This window comes from Lynx rufus, unplaced genomic scaffold (assembly GCF_022079265.1).
Source record: "Lynx rufus isolate CCGP_SWC_20201006 ecotype Redwood Valley unplaced genomic scaffold, mLynRuf1.p SCAF_10, whole genome shotgun sequence".
Lineage (NCBI taxonomy): Eukaryota > Metazoa > Chordata > Mammalia > Carnivora > Felidae > Lynx > Lynx rufus.
The window spans coordinates 32,778,058-32,799,954 of NW_025814824.1; the positions used below are offsets into that span (position 1 = coordinate 32,778,058).

General features: G+C 39.4%; 1 protein-coding gene and 1 non-coding gene across 8 annotated transcripts in view; one reads left to right on the forward strand and one right to left on the reverse strand.

Annotated features, from left to right (window-relative positions):
* KDM4C (lysine demethylase 4C) overlaps positions 1 to 21,897 on the forward strand; it is a 433,616-nt gene that overhangs the window by 362,569 nt on the left and 49,150 nt on the right. For all 7 annotated transcript variants that reach the window (XM_047064766.1, XM_047103336.1, XM_047103337.1 and 4 more), the window contains one exon: positions 5,820 to 6,005. In XM_047064766.1, the coding sequence (XP_046920722.1) occupies positions 5,820 to 6,005 (186 nt within the window). The remainder of the gene's footprint in view (positions 1 to 5,819; positions 6,006 to 21,897) is intronic.
* Positions 1,497 to 1,615, reverse strand: LOC124505218 (5S ribosomal RNA). The gene has a single exon (XR_006960575.1). It is a non-coding gene; the product is annotated as a 5S ribosomal RNA (ribosomal RNA).

Here is a 21,897-nt window from a genome sequence, read left to right on the forward strand (position 1 = left end):
GTATATAAAGTTTTACTGGAACACAATGACACTCATCATTTGCAGATTATCCATGGCTGCTTTTGTGCTACAATGGCAGAATTGAGTGGTTGCAATTGGGACTATATACTACACAAGCCTAAAATATTTATTATCTGGCACTGTAAGAAAAAGTTTGCTACCCATGGTCTATAAAGTTTAGTCTGTTTACACCTAACATACTGGCATATTTGAGTTCAGTTCTGCCAGATTACAATATGCTTTCCCTTTACTCCTGTCTGTGCTGCTTCTGTTTCCTTCCTTTCATGCCTTTGTTTGAATTTATTATTTTTCCTTATTCTGTTTCGTTTTTCACACTATAAGTTAATTGGTACTTTCACCCTTGTCCCAAACAACTCAAGAACCTTAGACATTTTAAATGTCACTTTTACCGTTTCTTTCTTATACGCTTTAGTTGTCATCTGTTCATGTTCTCTATATTTGAAACCCAGAAGACATTACTATTATTGTGCATAAAGTCAATATTCATTTAGACTTATCTACATATTTAGCATTTTGGTTGTTCTTCACTTCACACTTACTTCTGATCCTTGTTTATGAAAGAAGAAGGAAAAATTCCTATGTTTGCCCTCACATTTGAATGATAACTAGGCTGACTATAGACCAAATTTAATTTTCTTCCAGAAACCAAAGACATTGCTTCATTGTCTTTTAACATTCACTTTTGCAAATTAGAGATCTGATGGTAATCTTATTTTTCTCTTTTCTTTTCTGGAAGATTTTGGGATTTTCTCTTTTTATTTTGAAGTCTAAGATGTGTTTAGGTGATTCTTTTTTCTTTTCTTTTGTTTTCTTTTTTCTTTTTTCTTTTTTTTTGTTTTTTTTACTTGATTCTACCTGTTGGGCTTTTTTTTCAGGTCTGGAAAAAATTTCTGTTATTTTGTCTGTTTTTATTCCTCTAAAATGCCTTTTGGAAAGATAATAGAATATCTGGATTTTACCAAACTGGTTAGCATTTGTGTTCTATTTTACTTATTTTGATATTTTCTTCTCTGTTCTATAGGCTCCATCTTCCAGTTGCTAATTTGGGATGTAATCCAATACCTCTTGAGTCTTCTTTTTCTTTTTTTTTTTTTTTTTTTATCCACCCACCCAGCCCCCACCCTCCAGCCCCCAGGCGCCACCCCCCCCTCCCACCCGCACCACACCCCCCCTCCGTGCGGGTGCGGGTGCGGGTGTGGGTGGTGTGTCAGGAAAGGTGCAAAGCTTGGGTGTGGCTTCGAGCAGGTGCAGTGGGATTTGGCCGGGTGCGGGGAGCGGGGAGCGTGCCCCTTGTGAAGTGGGGTGGGGTGTGCGGGCTGGGCGGGGCGGGGCCTGGCCAGGCCGCTTTGCTGGCCACCGGGGAGGGGCTGAGGGAGCAGTGGCTGGGGTGTGTTTGGTCCCAGGAGCCGCGCTCCCTGGGGAAAGAGGGACGGGGGTGGGGGCCCAAAGGAGAGGCCAAGGAGGCCAAAGGCAAAAGCCTACAGCACCTGGTATTCCCAGGTGGTCTCCCATCCAAGTACTAACCAGGCCCAGCCCTGCTTAGCTTCCGAGATCAGAGGCGACCTGGCATGTTCAGGGTGGTATGGCCGTAGAGGCCAGTGGCTGCAGCTGGGAGCCTCAAGAGCCTGCTCCACAAGTCCCAAGCCCGGCGGGTGCCGCGCTTCACTCATGCACCTGCCAGCCTGCCTGCCTGTCTGCCTGCCTGCCGCCACCGTCCGCCTCGGGCCTTGATTCTTCTTTTTCTTAATGTTTATTTATTTTGAGAGAGAGAGAGAGAGCATGAGTAGGGGAGGGGCAGAGGGAGAGAGAGAATTCCAAGCAGGCTCTGTGCTGTCAGTGTGGAGGCTGACGTGGGGCTTGAACCATAAACCGTGAGATCATGACCTGAGCTGAAATCAAGAGTTGGACGCTTAACCTACTGCGTCACCCAGGCACTCCATCTTGATTCTTTTTAACAATGATATTTTGAATGTCTTAGAGCTATGTAGTTGTTCATTTTTTTTTTAATTGATGGGATATATTTTGGAATCTGTATCATAATCTGTACTGTACCTCTTTTAAACTCATCTGCTTTCACTTACCTGACTCCTTAGGTCAGATATTCTTCTATTTGGTAATAATCATAGCACCTCTCATTTATTTTTGTTTTCCTTCAAATGTTTCTGGTTTTTAAAATGTCTGATTGTATTTTGGTTGCACATCGTGGGTGTACTTTTTCTTTTCTCAGCCCAAATGAAAATCTACTTGTCTTGTTGGTGAATGATGGGTCAGATCACAGGACTCAGATTCAGATCAGATAGGATGACCTCACCTGCTGATGATAATTGGGGCAGGATGGGCCATGGGCTGGTCTGACAGTGGGTAGCTTGTCTTTTAGGTGTTTGCTTCCACTCTTGGCACTGGCCTTACCAGAACTGTCTCCTCAGAGATATCTACTGTTTTCTGGGGATTTGCTCCCTGGGGTTAGTTACACCTTTTCTTGATAGTCAGTACTATTAGGGTTTCACTCTTTTTCCTTTATCTTTACTTAGGGGTTGAAGCTGGGAAGTTTGTAACACAGGCTGACTCTACCATCTTGATCCAATCAGCAATGTGTTTCCTGAAGGCCTTCTTCCCTGTCTTGCCTCCAAGCATGACTCATTGCACAGTCATTCAGGTTCCACATAGCACTTTGTCTCTACTTCTTTCATAGTGCTTATTCCACTGTAACATTTCTTAAGAAGTATCTGTTTGTCCTTGTCTTTGCCCTGCTGAATTAAATTCTGTAGCTAAGACATTGTGTAGGTGTCAGATTGCCATAGACATTTCATCCAGGGTACAGAATAACTGGTTTAGTAGTCAGCAAGTGAAAATGGGGTTTGGAAATGTAACATAGGCTATACTATAAGATACAGAATGGCTCCCTACTTGGTTTTATGTATTTATCTCCTCAAGAACCTACTTGATGTTTAAGTCAAACTTTCCAACTCTATGAATAAACATCTTCCAAAGCATCAAATTATACTAGTCTGAAGTTAGATTGATTTTGCAAAGGATAAAGTTGTATCCTTAGAGATGACTGCCTCTGGGGGAAAAGAGGGCCCTTCCCTTATTAGATTCCAAGGATTGAATCCTCACTGGGATTAAGTGTATTATCTCTGTTTCCTTTGCCTTTTTTAAAAAACTTTTTATTTCTTTTTTCTTTTTTCTTTTTTTTTTTTTTGAGAGAGAGAGAGAGAGAGATAGAGAGCAGGGGAGGGGCAGAGAGAGAGGGAGACAGAGGATCCAAAGTGGAATCCAAAGCAGGCTCCATGCTGACAGCAGAGAGCCCAATGAAGGCTCAAACTCATGAACTGTGAGATCATGATCTGAGGTGAAGTTTGATGCTCACTTGACTGAGCCACTTAGGTGCCCCTAAAAAACTTTTTGAGAGAGAGAGAAAGATTGTGTGTGCATGTGTGCAAGTGGGGGGAGGAGCAGAGGGAGAGAGAGAGTCCCAAGCAGGCTCCACATTCAGTACAGAGCCTGACATGGGGCTTGGTCCCATGACCCTGGGATTATGACCTGAACTGAAATCGAGAGTCAGACGTTCGACTGAGCCACCCATGCACTCCTCCTTCACCTTTTCTGGAAGGTCTCTGTTTAATGAGGAAGCTAATGATGGAAGAGGCTGGAGTTAACCAATTCGTTAATTAGCTAAATCACAATACTCTTTCCTACTCTTAAAAAATCCTATTTAATTAGGAAAATAAGAAACAGTTTCTCCTTTCATATCTGTCATTATCTGAACTTACTCAAACGCTGACATCTAGGTAGTATGATTAGGCTCTTAAAAGATTGATTATGCCTGGGGCTCCTGTTATGAATTTTTGCTATTATATCTGCCATCACATTTCAAAAGATTGGAATTGGCAAAAAGATTCCAAAATAACAGGGCATCTGGGTGACTCAGTCGGTTAAGGGTCCGACTTCAGCTTAGGTCATGATCTCACAGTTTGTGATTTTGAGCCCTGCATTGGGCTCTGTGCTGACAGCTCAGAGCCTGGAGCCTGCTTCAGATTCTGTGTCTCCCTGTATCTCTCTGCCGCTCCCCTTCTCTCTCTCTCTCTCTCTCTCTCTCTCTCTCACTCTTTCTCTGTCTCCCTCTCCCCCTTACTCTCTCAAAAATAAGTATTAAAAAAAATACTACCAAGAATTACCAAGAATGTATTGAAACTGATAACAAGAATTGCCAAGACATCAAGATATTAAATAATGCTTTTATTCAGATTATAATGGATCTTGTTTCAGTTCTGTGTGTTTGCGTGTAGTTTTTAAATCAGCTAAGCCACATTCTTAACCCCCACTTTAAAAATGCTTCATTGTATATTGAATCTAGATGTATAGGGAGATCAGATAAATGCCTGAAGTGTAGAGCCCCTATGGGGACTAGTGAGAAATAAGACTGCTCATATGGACCATAAGAGCCTTTTCTAAGGTTTCCTCTTCCATCTCATGCTGTTCCTTTTTTTCTGGAATATTTTGGAGATAAGGAGAAGCCATTGAAGGACATTTAAGCAGGGGGCTGACCTTAGATTTATGTTGTAAAGAGATCACTGGCCTTTTCCTGGGGAGGATGATTGAAGTGGAATGAAATAAAAGACCGGTTAGGAGGACACTCCTATGCTGGGTACCACGAGCAGAGGCAGTGGCAGTTGATATAGATGGATAGGGAAAGATCAGAGCAAGATTAAGGTACAGAATCTGTAAGACTGAAGTTGCTGATCGGATGTGAAGGCAAAGAAGAGTGAAAAGTTAAGTGCACATTGATTCTTAACGTCTGTGATAAAATATTACAATCCCCAAAAGACATTGAGTTTAAGTACCGTTCCTGTCCCAGGAAGGAAAATGTTCCTATAAAAGAGCACACCAGCATTTGATCAGATTGCAGACCGTTTTTATCCATAGGAATGAAAAGTCAAGCTTTTAGATCATTCTGTTTCTTCTGCTTTCTGAACCTTATTCTACACCCACTGTTTCTAGTCCTTAAGTATTTACTAATTGTACATATAGTGAAGCTGTTTGATTTTTCTCATCTTTCATAACAAATATACTAATAATGTCTAGGGCCAACTGTATGTGATTTAATTTTTAGACTGTGGTAGTTTTTAGATTGCTGTTTTTATTTTCATTCTCTCTTCAGGCATAGTCAGCTATGAATACTCAACAAAATCATGTCCTTTGGGGTGATTTTCAACTTTCTTACTTTGGGAAGCATATTTTTGTGTCAGTCATGTAGGGTTCAGATGTGTATTATTAAGCACTTGAGCCCCTATTTTCCACATTGGACCATTTAACACAGTTCCTTGTAAATAGAAAAATTAGACCATCTGTGTGCTATTTTGGATATTTCTGAAGACTTCATCTAACTTAGGAGAGTAGGTACCTGTATTCCAAACCCATATTCTATCTCTTGATGTACCAAAAGTCCTGCCATGCAGGAGGTAAAAGGGAGGTAACTTAAGCATTCATGGGTGATTTATAGGAGCACCCTGGGGGCTTTTCCTCACTGTGACTGGAGAAGCATATGCAAAAGGCTTTGGCTTTCTTAACCACAGATGTTTCAACATGTGTTTGGTAGTATGTGACCATAGCAGTGCATTTCATTAGAAGTACATGACTTATATTTTCACAGTTGCTCTCACCACTAGGGCCCCTGGAGGGCCAGGACTTGTTGATGTAATCAGTTTTCTGCATCTCTAATAGCTATTATCCTCTGAAGTGTGGAAATAAGCTGAGTTACAGAGTTTGAATTGATATTCTTCATTTTCACCCTACAGAAATGCATCTTCTGCAGACACCGGGTCAAGAAGGTCTCTGGAGCCTGCATCCAGTGTTCCTATGGCCGTTGCCCAGCCTCCTTCCATGTCACATGTGCTCATGCTGCTGGGGTGCTGATGGAGCCTGATGATTGGCCATACGTGGTGAACATCACATGCTTTCGACATAAGGTCAACCCAAATGTGGTAAGGCCCTCCTTTCCTTCCCTGATGCCAGGACTGCATAAGAATTCCCTCCTGTCCCATGGCTAGCATGCTCTACTCTGTAATGTTACTTATTGTTGACATGTCTAGACTATGAGTTCCTTGAGGGCAGGGATTGTACATTATTATTTACTTGTATTTGCCCAGGACCCATCAGTGTCTGGCACATGCTAGATACAATAATTATTTATTGAGTTGAATAAGTGAATGAACAGATGAATGAATAAAATTCTTTATGCCTGTTCTGATTTTGGATCTGTATGTAGGTCTAACTGAGTATGGCTGTATAGATTGTGCACTGCACATATCCAGGATGAAGGTGAGATCACTTCTGAGAAGGGAATGATGTGAAAGTACCACTTGAAAACATGCAGTGTTTAATCCATGTACCTGTACATTCTGGCCTTTGGGTTTTATTTCATCTCTTCTGGAAGAAACAAAGAGCAGTAACACAGTAAAGGGAGAATGGAGGTGGTCATAAACATTTGGGTCCTTGTTGTCTGTGATGGGATCAGCTAGGTATAGCATGTGGAGGCCCTAGGAGGAATGAGGACAATTTCAGAAAAGGAGAAATGTAGAAGGGAAGTATAGAGGTCACTTTTTTCTGTTTTTTTCTATTTCACTCAGGACTGAACCTATTTCTGGGAAAAGAGTGTTTGCAAGTAAATAGCGTGTGAATTTAACTATAAATTAGTTTACCTGTCCTTGGTAAATGGAATCTTTTGTCTGTTTTAAGTGCTTAGAAAAACTAGGACAGTGTGGAGATGGTTGATATGCCTTTGTTACTTTTCCAGTTCCCTGTAATTGTTTTTTGCTGCCAACAAGGAGGCTAAAGCTTCAGCTTTGCTAACTTGCTGCCCTTTGTTATCCCTGGGAGGCTTGGCTACTGACTATTTGCAGCCTAACATGCTTGTCCTATGTCTCTAATAACCTTCTGTGAGCAGACTGCCAGGGTGTCAGTATGGACTTGGGGAGTCATGACCCATACACAACAAATCTCCTGGATTTTTAATGATTCCAGCAACTTCCATTGGCATTTTGAGAGATACTTGATGTTTGTGGGTTGAGACTTTGTGCGGATGTGTGTGAATGTACAAATGTACGAAATGACACCACCGTCACCTCTATTTTAAACTTATTTTCCATGTTTTAGGTGACAAGTTGCATATTCATTCATGCTTTTTCCTTAATTTCTTGAATTAATGGGCTCTTGCTAAGAATAGTATTATATATTCAGAAGAAAATACATTTTAAAAACTTTAAAAAATGGCAGTAATAACACATTGCATTACTGTGGTGCTTTGCCATTTACAGTGTACCATCAATACCTCATTAGATGACACATGGGAATGCATTTGAGATGTGAATCAGATCATGACCTCCAGAGTCAGAGTAGTTTGTGTTCACACTTGGATTCTGCCAGCAGCACATATGCAACCTTGTGCAAGTTTTGCCCTCTAAGCCTCAGCTTCCTTGTCTACAAATGATGGCATGCCTATGCTCACCATGTTGTTTTTAGTCCATGGCACAGAATAAACACTCAGAAAATGAAAGCCATATTATTACTTTCTCTTTTACTACTGCTGTGCTGCTGCTGGCTTTGGTGCTACAATTCTGTGTGAATGAGGCCACATGAGTAGTATTATCCCTGCTTCAAGGATAAGCAACCTAAGTGCCAAAAGGTATAATTCCTTGTCCAAGTGGATTCAGTTAATGAGCAACAGGTGCTGGAATGTCAGTGCTTTTTCAGCTCATACTCTATTATTTGTTGAATTCCCAACTCCAAACCCTGAATGGAGCTAGAGGTGTTCATCTAAAGCTTTGCTTGGGATCACACATTCTTATTCTAATATTCCAAAGCTCTGTGGTTACTGATGATTATATTGAAGTTGCTATTAAAGAGATCCAGATGTTTAATCAGGACTTCATTCCTCTTAACTGTGATGTGTGGTTCAGTCATGTTTATATTACTGTTTGTTTCATAAATGATGACCAAAAAGAACATCTACTCTCCTCTATAGATTGACTTTAAGTTTGGTACACTTTGTCAAATGTGAGGAAAACATCATATAATTTACATTAAATGAGTTTTTCCTTATGAAGGTAACATTTTAGCATTTCTAAATTGCCTTGAGAAGTTCTCTGGCAGGAAGTACTGTGAATACTACATTTCCAAAATATATTTCTGGTAGCTATTACTTATCCCTTATTCTTCATTTGGACTTCAAGTATGGATTCTTCCCCAAAATGTTTGACAACTAACCAGAAGGAATTCATGGAATCTGGTAATTTGGTTCAGAGCATTGTGAATTGTCCCTGTTTACATTGAATATGCTTTAGTTTTCAAGCATACAAAAGTTCAAATTCATTCCAGTATTTCTCTTTGTGTAAATTGCATATGCCAGGGGTTGTGCTCTCAAGAGCTGGAACCATAATGTGGTTATATTTTCCACCATACCTTGATTATTTGAGAGTAATGGACAATTGCTGAATCATAGCAGTGAAAACTGTAAATAAAATTCAGGCTAACTTGGCAGCCTAATCCAGTCATTCTACAGAACAGAGGATGCCTATTTAGTTTCAGTGAAATGAAGTATAAAGCTGCAGTTCCTTCAATAGAGTCTACATTTTTACTCATTTTAGGGTTTTTGTTTCCTTTATTTTTTTCTCCCAATTATTTGCTTTTTGAACCAAAAAGGACTGTTTTAAGGCAACTTTACCCTTCCTTTAATGCCAAAAATGTCTTTTTTTTTTAAACATTTTTTTTTAATTTTTTTTCAACGTTTTTTATTTATTTTTGGGACAGAGAGAGACAGAGCATGAACGGGGGAGGGGCAGAGAGAAAGGGAGACACAGAGTCGGAAACAGGCTCCAGGCTCCGAGCCATCAGCCCAGAGCCTGACGCGGGGCTCGAACTCACGGACCGCGAGATCGTGACCTGGCTGAAGTCGGACGCTTAACCGACTGCGCCACCCAGGCGCCCCAAAAATGTCTTAAATATAATAGTATTTTCAATGTTATTGAGCTTTTGAGCATAAAATCACTCTGGATAAGAGTGCAAAAATCTCATCTGATTTATTGTAATGAATTCTTCCATTAGAAGTAAGCACCCTTTTAATTGAAAAGGTGGTATTTGAAAAAATAGGCAGCTTACAAAGTCTTAAAGCTATGAATACATTATATAAAGTGCACAGCTAATCCCAGTTATTTTAATCTAAAGTTTAGTATATATTTTTCAGTGTTTTTGTCGAGCATACTTTTTGACTGGCACCTGCTGTCTTTCAAATGTAAGATTTCATTCGTGTGTGTGTGTGTATGTGTGTGTGTGTGTGTGTGTGTCTGTGTCTGCACATGTGTTTCTGTTGTAGTGTTGTGGTACTTGACCACCCACCTTTGCTATGATTTAGTGTGACCTATTTTCTGGCTATATTTCAGAAGGTTCCATTGGATGTATTCCTAACCTACTTATGTAGATCTTGCACAAATGTTTGATAAGGAAAAGGAAAAACCAAAGAACACAATAAATAGTAAAATGGTTTTGAAACTGGCATCCTTGAACATATTCCTTCTCCAAAGCAAACAATGAACTACTCATAAATTATATACTTCCTGCAAAGTACAACTACCATAGGGTCTGTCTCCTTACACCTGAGTAAACTAGACAGGTGTCCAATGGAAGAGACACCTGAGTAATGGAGGGTAATGGATGTGAGAAAGATGGCATGCACAGATCTTTTTTTTTGAGGCAACTTACTTCAATAAACCTTCATGTTGGATTAGGATATTCCATACATGCAGTGTAGAAACACTAAAATCACTGGCACTTTATGTATTAGTTCATGGCAGTGAATAAGGCCTTTTTTTTTTGTTATTTTTCAACTTTGTATTTAAATTCTAGTTAATTAACATACAGTGCAATATTGGACTTAGGAGTATAATTCAATAATTCATCACTTATATACAACACCCAGTGTTTCTTGTAACAAGTGCCCTCCTTAATACCCATTACTCATCTAACCCAACCCCCGCCCACCTCCCTCCATGGTTTGTTTACCTCTCTCTTTTATCCCTCCCATATATTCATCCATTTGTTTCTTAAATTCAACATATGAGTGAAATCATATGGTATTTGTCTTTCTCTGACATCTTTTGCTTAGCATAATACACTCTAGCTCCATCAACATCCTTGCAAATGACAAGATTTCATTCTTTTTGATGTCTGAGTAATATTCAATGGTGTGTGTGTGTGTGTGTGTGTACACATCTTCTTTATCCATTCATCAATTGATGGATAATATTTGGGCTCTCTCCATAGCTTTGCTATTGTTGATAAAGATGCTATAAACATCAGGTGCATGTACTCCTTCAAACCTGTATTTTTATATCCTTTGGGTAAATACCTAGTAGTACAATTGCTGGATCATAGGGTAGTTTATTTTTAACTTTTTAAGGAATCTCCATACTGTTCTCAAGAGTGGCTGCACCAGTTTGTATTCCCACCATCAATACAAGAGGGTTTCCCTTTCTCTACGCCCTCGCCAACACCTGTTGTTTCTTGTATTGTTAATTTTAGCTATTCTGGCAGGAGTGAAGTGGTATCTCATCATGGTTTTGATTTGTATTTTCCTGATGATGACTGATGTTGAGCATCTTTCCTGTGTCTGTTAGCCATCTGTATGTCTTCTTTGGAGAAGTCTGTTCATTCTTCTGCCCATTTCTTAACTAGATTATTTGTTTTTTGGGTGTTGAGTTTGCTATGTTCTTTATAGATTTTGGATACTAACCTTTTATCAGATATATCATTTGCAAATATCTTCTCTTATTCCATAGGCTGCCTTTTAGTTTTGTTGATTGTTTCCTTCACTGTGCAGAAGCTTTTTATTTTGATGAAGTCCCAATAGTTCATTTTTGCTTTTGTTTCCCTTGCCTCTGGCAACATTTCTAGTAAGAAGTTCCTGTGGGCAAGGTCAAAGAGGTTGCTGCCTGTGTTCTACCGTAGGATTTTGATCTTTTCCTGTCTCAAATTTGGGTATTACATCCATTTGAATTTATTTTTGTGTTTGGTGTAAGAAAGCGGTCCAGTTTCATTCTTTTGCATGTTGCCGTCCAGTTTTCCCAGCACCATTTTTTGCCATTCAGTGTTTCCCAACATTGTCTTTTTTCCATTGGCTATTTCCTGCTTGTCAAAGATTAGTTGACCATATAGTTAGGGGCCAAACAAGGTATTTTTCTTCAAGTTTATTTATTTTGAGAGAGAGAGAGATAGAGAGAGTGCATGAGTGGGACAGAGAGACAGGGAGAGAGAAAATCCCAACTAGGCTCAGCACTGTCAGTGCAGAGCCCAGTGTGGCACTCAAACTCAGGAACCATGAGATCATTACCTGAGTCAAAATCAAGAGTCGGACACTTAACCGACTGAGCCACCCAGGTACCTTAGGTATCTTATATGAGGTACACCATTCTTATCTCAATATCCTCTCCTCCTCTTGGAAAACATGACATTTGAGAAATTTGTTTCTTTCATAGTTTTCTAAGTTGTAACTATTAACATGGAGACAGATACCTATCCAAAGAAGAAGAACTTTTATAGAGAAAACATCTTAGTGGTCAATTTTTCCCTAGTATTTTGTGTATTATTTTATTCAATATTATTTTAACTAAATTATTTTTAACTAGATTATTTAACTAGGTTTAATTAATATTTTGTCTCTTTAACTAGCATTTGGCCATCCATGGAAGCTGCTTGATATAAATTTGTTGAAATAATTCTCTAATGCTAACGCCTGGGATTAGAGGAAAGAAAGAGAACTAGTATTTATTGAGCAACTTTATGTCAAGGGTGTGTTAGATATTTTGCATGTGCATCTTATTTCCAGGTTGTGTTATTGGTGTGGATAATGGAAAGTAGTGGTTATGTTGGCTTCTGTATTGGTACTTCCCGCTCTGGGAAGTTGTCTTGTCTTTTGTTATTCTGCCCTTCTAGCCATCCTTCGTGTCCTATTCTGGCATTCATCTTTGTAATAGAACTTGAGACCTTGCTCAGCACTTACTGACTTATTTTTCCCAGGCTTCATGTCTTCAGACGAGCTCCTCAGGCAGCCTTCAGGACAACTCTTCCCTGCCATCACTATGCTTGGCTCAGGACAGGACCCACATTGCACGGGATCTGGTGATGGGCTCAGGGCAAGATAGCTCTTCTGGTTAATCTCTGCTTATGTAACTAACCTTTGGGTGGTGTCGGGTAAAGATACCTGTCAAAACTAACTTAATAAAGTCTTCTCTTGGTATGCAAAAATAGCTCTTACCTCACCAACTTGTGGAACAATGGATGATCAAAGCTCCTAAATTCTACACCCTAGAATAGTTCTTATCACAGGAGAATATTGTATAGCATATTTTACTTCCAGTATCAGTTATTGAGAAAACATGTAATGGAAAAAAAAAAAAAAACCTTTGGGAAATCAGTTCACACTTTTATATGAATTCATTAATTACAATGAATCTTCAGTGTTTCATGTTAATTATGGATTGATAAAGACCCAACACACACTCCCACTGTAAATTTCCACTTAATTAGCCAGGGATATAGAAATGTAGCAGAAATGGTTTGACCAGAGAGGGTGGAAGTGAATGCAACCTATCATAACAAAACTTCCCTTGGCCATATTTCCCTAATGAGCATATGCAGTTGCCTGTGTGTTAGGTGCTGCCAGATCTGAAGCAAACAATATATTGCTGTACCACAGGTGTTTATATTTGGGACTCATTCAAGAAAACTAATTATCCATGCCTTTCATTTAATAAAATGCTTATAAACATGAAAACACCCTAGTTCTTACACAGAATCAAGGTCAACAAGACCACACACTCTACCAGAGGAAGAAGGTAGCCTCAGTTCCTAGATTGGTACCTAAGCAATATCTCCCCACAGTGTTCTACTGTTCTAGAAACCTATTTTCCCTGAGTCTACTCCTGACTCTGGCTTATGACTGTTAGTCCAGTTAGTTCTGATATACATGCGATATACATGAAGACCAGAATTATATTTCACCATATGTTGCATTTTAACATATGGTGCCCCTTGGGCCCATGATGGGCGGTCATAGGCTTATGTTTTTGTAATCAGGCAGCATTTATTTAATTCACATCAGTAAGTACTTTGCTTGGCTGTGCTTTATATTATTTGACCCTTTGAACATCATTTTGGTTCATAGCCTTTTATAGACTCAATGAGTACCAATTGACTTGTAATTTTCTTCTTGATGCTTCTGTCACACTTTGACTATTTGGGGCCTCTTCAAGGTGATTTTATTTTCCTTATTTAAAACCACTTCCAGGTATGTTTGAAACTGTCATTGCTTTATTTCAATAAGCAATGGCAAAATCATCTTGATTTTCATTGTTCTAAACTTGAAATCAGCAACTCATCAAGGAGCCCAGATTCTGTTTTTTTTTAAATATTTATTTCTGAGGGAGGGGAGGAGGGACAGAGAAAGAGGGAGACACAGAATCTGAAGCAAGCTCCAGGCTCTGAGCTGTCAGCACAGAGACCAACACAAGGCTCAAATTCAAGAACCATGAGATCATGTCCTGAGCTGAAGTCAGACGCTTAACCAACTGAGCCACCCAGGCTCAGCTTCTTTTTTATAGGTGCTCTATTAGCAACCACATTTGGAATGAAGGGTGTTTTTTGTTTTTTGTTTCATGTGAGCACTGGCTACTTGGGCAACGGAGCCACATTAGTGACAGAGCAGAAAAATAAAAATTTTTCAAATGATCAAAAATGTTTATGTTTATGTGTCCAATTTTCCTATCTTTAATAAATTTATTTTTATATTCTAATTTTAATTAATTTAATTAATAAAAATACATTTTTTCTTATTACCATTAACTGGTCTTTTGATATGTCACAGCATACGTTGTCACACTACATGTGTTTGTATTATGTTGCTGATAAAAATTTTAGGGGTCTTGGTTTTCTCTTCTTTGAACCATTGGATCAAGTGGCATGGAATTGGCCTCAGTGTTTTTTAGGTGTAGAAAATCCCAACTTCAAGCATCACCTAAGCACCACTTATCTAAAAAGAAACAAATAAAAAATCCTTATCTTCTTTTAAGAAACACTAAAGCAATGAAAATACTAACACCATCGATACTGTCATTTTTAGGATTTTCAGAAAAATATAAGATTTTGATGTTTTGTCTAAAATTCTTTTAATTTCTCATGGGCTGTGAATGGTTTTGGGGGTAGGCCCACCATCTCGTCACCACTCACGTACCCAGCACCAGAGCTCCAGACTGCAACCCAGGTTACTCTCTAGAAGGCAGCCTTCTGGTTTTCAGGTCCCTTTCATTATCCTTTCAGGATGGTTCTCCAAACTTGCAAACATGTTAAACTTTTTGAAGAAAGGATGGGAATGAGGTAGAAACCTCATAAATTGTGGTCCCATTCCAAGATTTTTAAATGAACTGAAACCAAGGAAAATAAAGCCACTTTTTAAAGATTGTCGGTATTGGAGGGAAACTTTGATAACAAATTGGCCAGCCATAATGTCTGCCTCCTCTTTTTTATCTCACCACTTATGTCCTCAGCACCAGGTCATTAAGAAATATATCCAGCACAGGGGCGCCTGGGTGGCGCAGTCGGTTAAGCGTCTGACTTCAGCCAGGTCACGATCTCGCGGTCCGTGAGTTCGAGCCCCGTGTCAGGCTCTGGGCTGATGGCTCAGAGCCTGGAGCCTGTTTCCGATTCTGTGTCTCCCTCTCTCTCTGCCCCTCCCCCGTTCATGCTGTCTCTCTCTGTCCCAAAAATAAATAAACGTTGAAAAAATAAATTAAAAAAAAAAAAAGAAATATATCCAGCACAAAGGTTAGTTATAGAGAACTTCAGTTAGATTGCTCAAACTGTTCAGTTCAATATACTAGGGGCCATGGAGTGTACTGGGAATAAAAACATATATATTTTTTTAACTTCTCAGCTCAACAGTAAACATTCCTTCTGACATGCCTCCATTCACATACCTGTTTTAAGCAGATGAAAAAATGATGACAAAATTTATTTAATACATAACATCAGTTGTGTTCTAAAGGCTTTACAAGTATTATCTCATTAATCTTCAAAGCACCACTTGTGGTAGATACTATTATTAATCCCTTTTTACAGATGAGGAAACTGATGCAAAAGATGCTTAGGTTTCTATAATTTGCTATTTTTTACACAGGTAGTAAGGGGAAGAACAGTCAAAACCAGGCAAGCTGACTCAGTGCCCAGGCTCTTAACTACTATATTCTATTACTGTAACAAGATAGGCTAAATAAAAGTAAAGATAAAATGTTTATCTGGGAGCCCAAAGAAGGAAGCCAGTAACTCTACAAAGACAGTCAGGTAGAATTCACAGAGGAGGTTATGACTAAGAGTTTTGTCTGCTCTAAATGTGGCCTTATAATGCCAGTGAACTTGCCTCAGCACCAACAGGGCTGACCAATCAAATGCAGCATTGGAATGAATCCACCTTTTCTTTTTCCTTTCCGTTTTCCCTCCTTTAGTCTGGAGCTCAGTTCTATGGCTCAGCTCGTCCATTTTTAGTTTCTCTTCCATTCTTTTAAGAAAGGGAACCAGGGACGCCTGGGTGGCTCACTTGGTCGAGCATCCGATTTTGGCTCAGGTCATGATCTCGCGGTTGACGAGTTCAAGCTCCACGTCCGGCTGTATGCTGACAGCTCAGAGCCTGGAGCCTGCTTTGGATTCTGTGTGTGTCTCTCTTTCTCTGCCCCTCCCCCACTCATGCTCTGCCTCTCTCTGTCTCAAAAATAAAATAAACATTAAAAAAAAAAAAGGAAGAGAAAAGAAAAGAAAGGGAATCAGAATTTAGCCAAAACTCATCTAACAATGATCTGAATGGTCTCTTCCTGTTTCCCAGACCTGGGTGGGTGTCTTTGTGTTTTGTAGGTAGTAGAATTGTTTTGGTGGATGTTGTTTTTTTCATAACATTTTGCATATTGCCAGCTCCCATTCTGTTCAGTTATGTTTGCTATGGCCAACTTTATTCTTCTCAGACTTGCTCACAATCATCTTGGGTTTATATATGTTTTTTTATTTTACATTCTACATAAGTTATTTTCCAAATGCCCTGCTGACTTTGCACTGATAATGAAAAACAGAATTCTAATCAAAGAAAAGGTCTGGAATAAAAAAAATTCTCAATAAGGATTAAAAAAAAATACTACAGTGATTCAGGCCTGAATCTGATCAATCTTCCTCAATCAAACATACAGTAAATAAAATGAATCCCTTACCCTTTCATCAATAGAAGTATTTTGTTGAGATCTCAATCCACATATCCCAGGTGATAGAAAGTTAACATCAGATTAGCCTCTGAGGAGAGGTATTTAGCACAGACATTTTAGAATAGTTACATTTGGCATGAATCTTTCCCTTGCTCACTTTATCAGGTAAAACCAGTAAAGACATCATTTTTTCTTAATTTTGTAAACAAAATGAAATGTATCCTACCTCAAATTTTTCTATTCTCTATTTAATACCCCACGTTTAACTTCCTCCTCCTACTTCCATAGCCATTTCCATAGGAAGGGTGGGATCAGCGAGCACAGAGCTTCTCTCTCCCATGCTTTTGGTCAGGATAAAAAGGGCTTGAGCAGCACATCCCCGAGCCCTGGGCTTAATTCCCTTTGGGGATCTCACTGTTCTTGGCTTCTTAGTTAGTGAAGGCAGCAAGAGCCAGGGAGTCTCACTGTGGGCCATCCTGCCTTCTACTGGGCCTGCTGTTTAGTCACTGGACCTGGCTGTGGGGAGAGGTTTCCACTGACATGCTCCCTAGAAAGCAACCTACAGTGCCCTTATAGACCCCAGACCTGAGGCTCTTTTGCCTTGAATTGAGCCATCTCTAGCTTATTTGTTTTTCCTTCCCCCTTTTCCAGATCTTTCTCAAAGCCTGGCTACTTGGTAAGGGCCTTTGTACCAGTTCTGATTCAGGCACCAGCTGCAGGAATCTTCAACCCACTTCTGATGCTAATTGAAGTGTTTAAAGGGGTTCTGGATTTGTGGGAACAGAGAACAGATGCCTCCATTGCAGATTCTGGTTTTAATCAGCCAAGGATATGGAAAGTGATCAGAATGTGGAGGCCATGCAGGCAGAGCAGAGGTTGAATGCCTGGGGGTGGCACTTCTCCTACACATTGCTCCCTGTTGGGGCTCTCCCCAGTTATGGCAGTGTCTGCATGGAGCTGGCTGCTGCTGGAACTGAATAAAAGTCATATTTTGTGACCATACAGTTGCTCTATATTAAGGGCTTACATCTCCATTGTGGAAGAATTTACTTTTAAGAGGCTAGGCCTTTCTATTTAAGGAAATTCTTGCAAGGAGTTGGCTCTTGAATCAGATGCAGGGTCAGCAAGGCCACATCCTCATCTGGGGGCAGAAAGCAGAGTCAGGTCCCAGGTGGTTCAGAAAAATATCTCTTCTCTTAGAATAGCCTTTCCCCAGACTTTTATTTCTTTTAATTTTTTTTTTAATGTTTATTTTTTTTGAGAGAGAGAGACAGAATGTGAATGTGGGAGGGACAGAGAGAGGGAGACACAGAAGCTGAAGCAGGATCCAGTCTCTGAGCTGTCTTCACAGAGCCCAACGCGGGGCTCGAACCCACGAACTGTGAGATCATGACCTGAGCCAAAGTCGGGTGCTTAACTGACTGAGCCACCCAGGTGCCCTTCCAGACTTTTATTTCTGATCCTTTAATCTGGTTGGGTAAAAGAACATTATCTCAGATATATTTCCTGGAAACAACCAAATGCACTGGAAAAATGTTAGGACATACATTGTGTGGGACACATTATTTATTTTGCAAATAGGCAATACTTACTCCTGAGGGCCTAAAGAGCCCCTGAAATCACTTTGAAGCCATCTGTGGGACTGAGGCCTCATGTGTTTTTAACATGAGTGTTTATAGTTACCCTCTATAGAGCTTTGATTATTAGATCTCTTATCTGACAGCCTCGGTTATCTTTATCTCTCTCAAAATGTGTAATATGTGGCTTCACAGAAAAGAATATATTGCTGAACTTTTTATTCTGGCCTTGTAAAACTGCAAATTAATCCTGATTTAAAAAAAAATTAAGAAAGATCTGCATCTTGGTGCAGGTGTTTGGTTTTTACCACAAAAGCAGACTCATCAGAATCCCCAGGAGAAACTTGTCCGTGTCGTGTTTCCTCCTTGGCTCTGTTTTCCCCATCACACAGCATGCATGGAACCAGGGAGCCAGTCAGCAAGACCTAGGCTTCCACTGCAGGAAGGAGTATTTACATGACACAGTTGAAATTTGGCGACTTCAAGGACCACACATACTGAAGAAATCAAGTCTTCCTTTCCAAGGACCACTTACCTGGTTTCACTTTTTAGCATAGGTAAGGTATGTTTCCATGTAAAATGCTTGCACACTTTTTCCACAGAATTAATGTATCTCAGTACCCAGAAAATTTTAAGCTCTTTAGCAATTTATAGTCTTTTTTAAAAAAGAAAATAATTGAGGCACGCTTTATTGTCTGATAGCTTGTGAAGAAAATTAGGTAGTGACACTAATCCCATATTTTAACATTGGTATTAGAATGAAGAACTATGGATACAGTAGAGAAATACAAATGGAATGTGTCAACAGACAGACAACAGGAAAGGGTATTTGACATTCCAACATCTTGTAAAGCACAAGAGATAGGGTTTCTCAATTCTTTCATGTAGAGTACCGTAATTAGATGCCATAGTCATAATGCAATCCATAGATACCAACAAAATGCAATGAAAGTGTAGCTTTTTAAGACTATTAGCTGCAAACAATTGAAATGGCAAGTAAATAAGTTCCAACGTTTGTATCTAAGAAGTTACTTTCTAGGTGCACATAATCTGTCCACTTTTAACAAACATGATGTATAAAACCCTAGATTAACTAAAAAGCCCTTATGAGGTCTCTTTGCAGGAAGCCAGTCAGCCTGGGGACACCCCAACTTCTGTGCCCTTCCTTTCCATAAATTGTTGGTAGCCATCTTGGGGTCTGACAGTCTCACACCTGCAAATCAGCTCTTCTTTTTTTTTCCATTCTTTATCTGAAATTGGCTTTGTGTGTGTGTGTGTGTGGGTGTGTGTGTGTGTGTGTGTGTGTGTGAGATACCATGCATTCTGTTTATCCCACACTGTGTGTAGTGGGTCAGTGAAATTACAGAGTGTAGTATCTGAAGAAACTTAAGAAATTACTGTTTCTACATGTTTAAATAAAGCATTCTTTTAATTTTTCTTTGAGCCATTACTGAGATAACTTGGCACTGAGAAGCTTTTGCTTGTGGCAGGAAGCAATTGGAATTGAAATGCTCTTTTCTGTGGGCATCAGATACCTTAATCATTTACTTTCGGTTTTGTTTGACCCCCTGGAGTACTAGTTAAGCCTTTTGGTTAAGTTTCCTCATATATTTTTCAGGAATAAGAAGAAAATACAAAATTTCCAACCCTTATATTCAACACCTTTTAATTGTACCTTCAAATCTGTTATTATATATCTTTATCATGTGTTTGGAGTAAAGACTGGTGTCCTTACTAGATACTGAGAAGTAATTTTTGCCAAGGCTATAGGGACCATAGAGATTACCTTCAGGTGATATTTGAGAGAACATGGGGGGAAAAGAAAGGGTTCCTGCTACAGAACCTCTCAGTTTTTTCCCATCCCTTCCGCCTCCACAGGAACCCCACATATCTTTTTCAAGCACAGTGCTTGGCACAGAGATGCACTTAAGTAAAACTAGATAGGTTGATAGATGGATGTTCATTTTCTTGATTAACAATGGGAAGATTTTAACACTGGTGCGATGGCCAGGCAAATTCTGTGCTTCTGCTGTCATGAGGGGTGGTAGAAAGCTGTTGGCTGGTTCTTCTTCCATTGTTCCTATGGCTATTTCTCCTGAAATTTCAAAGGAAACCTCAGAAGCTTGCATTTTTGAGATCTAGTGCATCCTCTCACTGTGTGTCTCTCTCTTCCCTTCCCTCCTTCCCCTCCCTCTCTCTTCCTTCTCTCTCCTCTCTCCTCCTTTCTCTCCCCATCTCTCACTCATGCTCATATAACTACTGTGTTTTTATAGAACCACAATTGCTTATGCCACCCTAATTTTATCTTCTGTTCAAGGGGACTACCTTCCTTTGTTGGGAGCAGTATGTCAATGCAGACTAAGGTGAATAAAAGTAATATAATAATAGCTAATATTTGTATAGTGACTTTTATAGTTTACCGTGTACTTTTATATATAACTATTTATCTCATTTGGTCCTTATAGTCACCACTTCCCTGGTATTATGATTGTATACATTTTACAGATGATGAAGTGGCACTTCAGAGAAGTTCACAAATCATTAAAAGATATAGAGCTTTCAAGTCATCAGAGTCACAGCATGTGTGACATTTTATTTAGACTGTGCGGTTTTGGTAGTCACTTTTCCAACTTGAGACTATAGCTTAGGTTAGCTTACATAGTGTCATTATTTACCTGGATTTCCTTCTTAGTGGCATGGAAAAACTGTATAACCATTTAATTAGTCTAATTTATTACTTTGAATTTTCTGGTAACATTTTTTTTTGCATCTATTTTAGCTGTTTTGAACCCATACACCAGCTGTAATTGAGATTCAAAAATCCTTATTGGCAAGAATGCCATATAGTGATACTTGCTTCTCTCTGTTGAAAATGTCCCATCTGAGGTAATTTTTTAAAGTTGTTATTGCCTTATAATTGAGCCAGTGATTTTCCTGCTCCTTTCCCCTGTTATAGTTCCTCTTAAATTGTTTTTTCTTTCAAGATTACTTTGAGTATTTTAGTTTCTTTGCATTTTCATATAAGTTTTAGAATCAACTTGTATTAACAAAAGTAGAAATTTCTAACAAAAGTAGAAATTTTCTACACACACACACACACACACACACACACACACAGAGCCTGCTGTGAATGATTGAGATTTTGTTGAACCTGTAGTTCTCTCCAGATTTTACTGTTGCTACCCTGAAGCCTGAAGAGCTCCTGAAATGTAAAAGCCCAAGGCAGAGCTTCTGGGGGCAGGCATCCAGGGACTTGCATGTTCACTAGCAACTAATGAGTTTGGATGTGACTTAGGAGGAGTGCATGTCAAGTTCCATCTTAGCAGTGGGAGGCTTCCACACCCCTCCAGCTCCACCAGTCTAATGGATGTGAACTTTGCTCTCTGCTGTTTTTGAAGTAAGTTGTTTATTATTCAGAATAGAAAGCAGGTGGTGCCTACCTGTTGAGAATTCCCTACATGGACAGAGTGAGCATCTAAAGATGGTTCTCCTGTTTCAGTCCTCTTCACTTCCCTACCAAACAAGATCTCTGAGGTGAGCTAATGACTCAGATGGAAAAGAATTAGTTTTTCCTCAGTATCTTCTGCAGCCTGTTAGTTATACTTCTACAGGCATTTTAAATGAATAAGACCTTAAATCTGCTGGGAAACTGCTTACCACCATTTCCCACTGTATTATGTTTGTACTCAAAAATGCACAAGAAGTGAAAGTACACGTGAACAAACAGACGTGTAGAAAATTAAATACTTGTGACATTTTTATGGGTCCGCATGTGCATTTCTCCTGTTGGAGCAATTATTTCTTCATGAAGCCCCAGGGATTTGGGTTTTTCCGGATAGAAGATTTTTACCTAGCTCTTGTAATTTTACAAAGAAAGCTTTCATTATTACAAGGAAAATTTATGTGAGTGACTTCTACTACAGAAATTTGGTAAAAGAAGAATAGTGGGTATTAATTTACTCAGATCCCTCTAGGAATTTTTATAAAATGGTACCTTGAAAAAATACAAT